Genomic DNA, 6,500 nt, shown 5'->3' with positions numbered 1-6,500 from the left:
GCTAGTTTGCACTCGTCTTGTTGTCTGTGGTTTTTTTGCGAGTGATCATTGTCCTTTTTTTGTCTGTTGCAACTTAGATGAATCTACGGAATAGAGTTGTATGCGACATTACACTGCTCGGGTTAACTCCCTGGAATCAATCATTTTCATAGTTGATTTTTTTGTTGTTTTTTTTTTGTTGTGTTTGTGATGGTTAAATGCTAATGACCAGTATCTAGTAAAAAACAATTGTATGTATGGTGATCCCTACAGGATAAGCCAACGACCCAAAAAAATAGACTTATAACACATTCTTCTATAGTTGAACTAAGTTGTGTATTTTTTGAAGTTTAGATGTTTCGTTCTTTTTAAGGGGGCCGTAAAAGATACTGGAACGGGTGGCACTGCCAATACCGGCGGTAACTGGCCTCACAGCGGTAAAGCGACGCCGCTAACTGCGGGACATTTGACACCAGCTGATAGGCATGGATCTGTACAGGTAAGAAACAAACATAGATTATATGTACAAATGAGTAGAAACATGTTTCTTTAAGGATTACCTAACATGTTTCTAATTATTAGATTAGAAACATGTTTCTAATCATTAGATTAAAAACATGTTTTTAATCGTAAAATCATGAAATCCGTTACACATTGGGGTGCGGTTGTATCAGTAAAATGTTAGGTTTTTGATAGTTATTGCTCAACACAAACCACCTATGTATTACGGTGTTTTATTATTAGCTATTTATATATTAGCACGTTACATAAATTTTTAAGCACTACGAATAGTTTCTATAATAAAACACAAGTTGCCAGTTTACAATTATTTTTTTAATTAAATTGGTACTTTATTTATGTGTTTGCATGTTTTTTCGATGCATCTAAATTTTTTTCCTTTACACATAAATGTATTTTGGTGTATTTATTTCTTTTTAGCTATTGAAGAATAAGCATTTTCGGTATGTGAAATTTCCCGGATCCGTTTCCACGGTCAGTTGTGAACATTTTGCGACAATCCTTGTTGTGACTGTCTGCATGACCTTGAGTTTTCACTGACGAAACATTTGGTTAAACATGTTTTAGAGATAGCTATGTTTCGGCAGTGGAAACGCTTGGTGAAGCTTTGTTATTGTCGCTCAGTGGTTAGCTTTGCACAGTTGCCTGTGTTGCAAATGAGAATATTAAAAAAATTACACATGTAATCGATCATTATATTGTATTTTATCTGATGAATATTTACTGGGGTGTTTTATTAACCAATATCATATTTACTTATATTTTTATCAGTTATTTATTTAAGCATTTGCTTTAATATAACTCATTTTGTCAAGACAGGACTAGCTTTTACGCGCGAATTCTTCCGCGCTGCATTAAAAAATTTAGATAATCAACTCAGTCACAATGTAGCTTACAAATGGCGAGATAATTTTTAAAACAGTTTAATAAAAAAAAAATCTAATTTATTCCTTACGTATAACAACCTCTTAATAACATTAATGTAAATGTTTTGAATGCCTAGTCTATGTGTTCTAGGAAATCTCATTGGTCGATTAAATGTGTTCATTTAACGGTACATTGGGTTCGTTTTTACATTAACAAGTATCTGAGTACAAGCTTATTATATGAATGGCGGGCTTTGTGTTATATCAGTGTTGTGTGGTTGCTTCTATACACTTGCATTAGAAATAAAAAAAATGTATTGTCCTTAAGGTTCTTTAGGCGAAAAGTATGCCGTGAATTAGGCAGTACCTAAAACTCTGGGTATAATTTTTGATTGTGATGTTTTAAAAAATAAAGAATCTTGTCTTTGTGAAAACATGAAATTTCAGTTTTGAATAATTAAAAATTTCTAATTATTGTAGTTTTTTATTAACGTGTTTAAAGTTATTTTTGCGAGGTGGATTTGATTTGAGAATAAATTTTGTCGTAGTCTGTGTTTAACAATCTTTGATGTGTAGATTTTCGTTTCCTTGCTTACCCCTAAATCAGCTATGTCGCTAAATGTACACTCACTAAACTTAACTACCAAAAAGATAGGAAAAATTATTATTTAAAAAAAAAACACTTTAGATGTAGCGTAAAAAAATGTACAACATAAAATACATGTAAAATATGCGGTTTTATGACCGTGCTGTGACAATTTACGTCATACATGCTTTCAAACCTATTAGGCTAACGTCCGCGTGAGCTTGTTATAAAAAATTTGCGTTTTCATTGACATAGATGTTTCGTATATGACGTCATCACGTCAAATGTTAATCGTTGACATATGTATGCTCTGGAGGTGAAATATTTGGCTTGTTTCGTGTACCTAACTAAATTTACCTAACCAGTTACTACGATAACGAAAAAAAAAAAATATTACCTAACTGGTTAGGTAAATTTAGTTAGGTTAACGGAACAAGCCAATATTTACCGCAGGCGACACACGCAGGTGACGCGTTACGTCATCGGAGGTGATATTTGGGAAGCAATGATGGTATAGGAGGTATGTTTCCGTCAGGTGGTGAGTTCGACGAACGGCGAGCTGGGCGCGGACGACCCGACGGCGGGGCACAGCAATACGCCCATCACGCAGCCGCACCACGAGGTCGATGTGGTCGACGACACCAAGTCAGTGTTTCAACTGTATGGACGATTTTATTTTTTTTATTTTAGTTTTAATTTTTTTATTTTAAGCCAGCACGACAAAGGAGGTCAAATGGATAACTTGATGTACTTTCCGTTAGTAAAAAATGGAGCTTTTAAAGAAAAAGTGGGACTTAATATTTGTATTTTTTTTTAATATTGATCTCCTGTGTTGTCTTTTATTATTATTTATTTGAACCTATCCTTTTAACTTTGAAGTAAAGAATAAGTGCCATTTCCTATTTTCGTTACATTGTTTATTTATTTTTCGTCATGTATTACATACTTTCTTAGTTTAATCCTAGTAAATACAAGCTAGTAGTATTGAAATTTATTTGCGATTATTATCTACTATAATTAGAATCCTTACTTCTGTTGAATGAGTTTTATTAATCTGCTATTATTAAAGCATATAAATTTTGTACTTTTTAATAAATATGATAACACCAATATCAATCAATTTAACCACAAGCAGACTCTGTAAATCGTCATGTAGGCAATCCGTTTATTCCAGGTGTTGCTGTTTCTTCAAGCGCAAAAAGAAGAAGTGCGCCGCGCGCGCGGGCAAGTGACGCGTGCGCACGTGACATGCGCACTAACCTTCCCCTCCCACTACCCTCCTCCACCTCCACCTCCACCTCCTCCCCACGCACGCCGCACTGCCATCCACCTTCTCACACAGTACATCAACGATCACTAACAGACATATCTGTGATTCGCTATTACATCATGTCCCTAATTAATATATTAATTCATAGTAGAATTGAACACATATTCTTTAGGACTAATAAGTTGTCAGTTCTCATTGAATAATCACACGTTTAATAACCATTTCGATATAATACTCACTTTTATTTATTCCTTGTCAAAGTTGTGTTAAGCGTGTGGAGGGTTTGCAGATTTATTTGTGATTTAGTTTAACGATTACCTTGATAACGCTGCTTCAAATAAAAATATAAACTATTAAACAGTAAATACAATTATATGTTTAGTTCCAATAAATTTTTATACATTTACAGCGTTAAATAAACGCGATAAAAAGTTAAACTTGGAATAAACTGAGTATAAGGAAATATTAGTACAAATTTTGTTTATACTCAGTTTATTCTTAACTTTAACTTTTTATCGCGTTTATTTGTAAGGCTGTAATTGTTCATATACAATTTCATTTTGACAAATTATGAATTATATAATACAATTATTACACTGTGGTTATTTTCAGATAGCTTATATTTTTATTTGAAAGAGTGTTTTTTTTTTTATTTAATTTAATAATGGATGGCAGTGTCCAAATCAACTCCACGTACTACGCTACTCCGATCACTTCCTTGCGCTTAGTATATTCAAATTTATCTGACATCTGTCACCGTGACGTCTGTCAAAGTGACACCTACGTGTGAATAAAGACTTATGACTGTTGTAAACTATTGCTAGTTTAAAATAAATCAATTTTAGAGTTATTCAATGAAAAATGTTATCATATTATATAACCACGTTTAATAAATCAGAGTAATGTCGAGTTATTCTTTTTAATTTCAAACACTAGCAATAAGTATCTTAATATGGCTGAGAATAGATAGTAATTTGCATATTTATTGAAAGGGCAACATTGTCTTAAATCACATGATCTTATAACGTGTAGCAGCTAGAGAATGACATATTAAATACATTAACGTATTAACACTCTTCTATGTTTTATTTCATATGTTTGTACAGTCGGGGAAATATATTTCCTACCCACTTACGCTCACAATGCAACCATACTTAGAAGGTGCGCTGAAGTTAGTTCTGTCAGAAAATATGCAACAACAAAACTACGTATAGAAAATTGCTAAAAAGAAGGTAAATATGACAGCTACAGTACGAAAAGAATCTTGTGCTATTTGGCACTTGAAATTTTGCCTTGTAGATCTAGAAGTCACTCGTGCGCAGAAGCTTTGCCGATGGCTTTATGACGTCACGTAGTAGCCGTCAGTACTGAGCAAATTAACGCGTCGATGTTCAGTAAGGGGAATCATCGGCAAACCTTCGCATGAGTAATATAGTTCTTAAAGTGACGGTACGATACGATCTTAAGTGGGTATCGAATTTAATTCTTTGACTGTACCTGTGTGAGTGCTATACCCTATATAAAAATAAGTAAAAAAAAGATGGAATTTGTATTTACTTGTAATTACTGTTATGTAAAGTTCACTACCGGCGATGCTTTGAGCATTAGCAATTTGCCACGAATATAAAGTGATATAGATATTTATTTACAATATTTAGGACCTGTCCCACCACTGGCTGATAGAGGCTCGGATAGCTTAAAAATGACGGTACTGTCGGATGAGGGAACAAAATTCGATATTTCAACGTTTATATATTCGATTATCAAACATTTTACAATTTGGCGGGACAGGCCCTTAAGACAGGCCTTCTTAAGCTATCTGAGCCTCTATCAGCCAGTGGTGGGACAGTGCCTTATCGTGGTTTATCATTGCGGAAACATGCACGTGAAACATTTTGGGGAAACAGCTGTCTTATTAATTGTATACAAAAAATAAGGAAGCTCTGACAACTTTTTTATTCAAATGACGATGTTGATCGAAAAAATTGTATCGTTTTAAATGCTTTACGTGAATGTTTCGACAATGCGAACCCGGTAATCAATGTTTGCAGTCTGTTTATTGCTATATTATCCTTGGTTATTATATTGTAAATTATTAATATTGGCCAAGTTCTATTGAACCGTTTTCGGTAATAAACTATTATCTCGTATATATTTCCATTTATCAGGCAGTATTAAAATTATTCATAAAAAAATTAGATAGATTTGACAAATGTCATTTGAGAATGCAAAAGCGGAAAAGCCTTGGTAGGGCTCGTGTAAAACCAATTATTTTATATATTATATCATAGCTTACGATCGGTCGCCGTTGTTTTGTACGTGGAATTTTATCTTAAGGATTATAAATGTTTAAAATCAAAACAAAAAAATAATATTAAAATAATTCTCAGTTATAATGTTGACTCGAGTCTTTTTTGGTTATTCAAAATGCTAGCGCAAGATTTTTTAGTTTCTGTTAGTTTAGTGCGAGGTTATCATCGAATTGGAATCAGCTCAGATAAATCTAGTCTTCACAGATGTTGTTACGACTATTGCGTTCAATAGTTGCAGACAGTCGTCTTACAGTCACGGGCTCATACATAGAGGAGATGTTAAGCTTAAAAATATATAAAAAACTGATTTAATGTTACAACATAAATCAATCAAAAACGTCAATAGTTTGCAAAATTAAAAATAAGATAATCTGTTCAAAGAAAAATGGGAAATAAATGATAGCGTACGCACGTCTGCACTCTACCAGTGGCGCAAACAGACTGAGAAGCCACGCCCACTTTTTTCTTAACGTCTGAATTTAGTTGCAAGTCACTTGCTTACGTCATCTCCTCGGTATGGCCTAGTGATGTACCATCGCGTACCTTTCAAATGTCGATATTTTCTTTATTTTCGTAGCTTTCGTATGTCAGTGGGGAATGGGTGGCGTTGCTTTCAATTTGTGTTCCCGTCCTTAGAGAGTTATTTTATTTCATTTTCTATCGTTTAATTTATTTTATCATGGGACTAGAGATCTTAGACGATCCATTCCGGGTCTATTTCAAGAAACCTTCCGATTGGCAAATGACTTGAAATTATATAAGTTTGAGGGAAAGGTCGACGGTTGAAACGGCGATTGATTTTTCATAAATATTTAAATCGATCAATTGTTTTGTCAAAGCGCCATCTATCGCGTTATCTACAAGTTTTTTTGCCAGACTAAACGTCGATTTAGTAACCAAGCTCTGTAGTTGCTTTGTCCCATTCGATTAGTTTTCGATACATTTTCTTAAGTCCTGTGAGTTCTCTA

General features: G+C 33.7%; 1 protein-coding gene across 1 annotated transcript in view; it reads left to right on the top strand.

The window, feature by feature from the left end:
- The window catches only part of LOC106104705 (casein kinase I), a 34,832-nt gene extending 31,210 nt beyond the window's left edge, over positions 1 to 3,622 (top strand). The window contains exons 10-12 of the mRNA XM_013284832.1: positions 353 to 478; positions 2,486 to 2,595; positions 3,125 to 3,622. Of these exons, the coding sequence (XP_013140286.1) occupies positions 353 to 478; positions 2,486 to 2,595; positions 3,125 to 3,182 (294 nt within the window). The 3' untranslated portion in view covers positions 3,183 to 3,622. The remainder of the gene's footprint in view (positions 1 to 352; positions 479 to 2,485; positions 2,596 to 3,124) is intronic.
- Positions 3,623 to 6,500: the final 2,878 nt, after the last annotated feature.

This window comes from Papilio polytes, unplaced genomic scaffold (assembly GCF_000836215.1).
Source record: "Papilio polytes unplaced genomic scaffold, Ppol_1.0 DF823399.1, whole genome shotgun sequence".
NCBI lineage: Eukaryota > Metazoa > Arthropoda > Insecta > Lepidoptera > Papilionidae > Papilio > Papilio polytes.
Note: the sequence above shows the minus strand (reverse complement) of the source record. Positions and strands in the feature narration are given on the sequence as shown.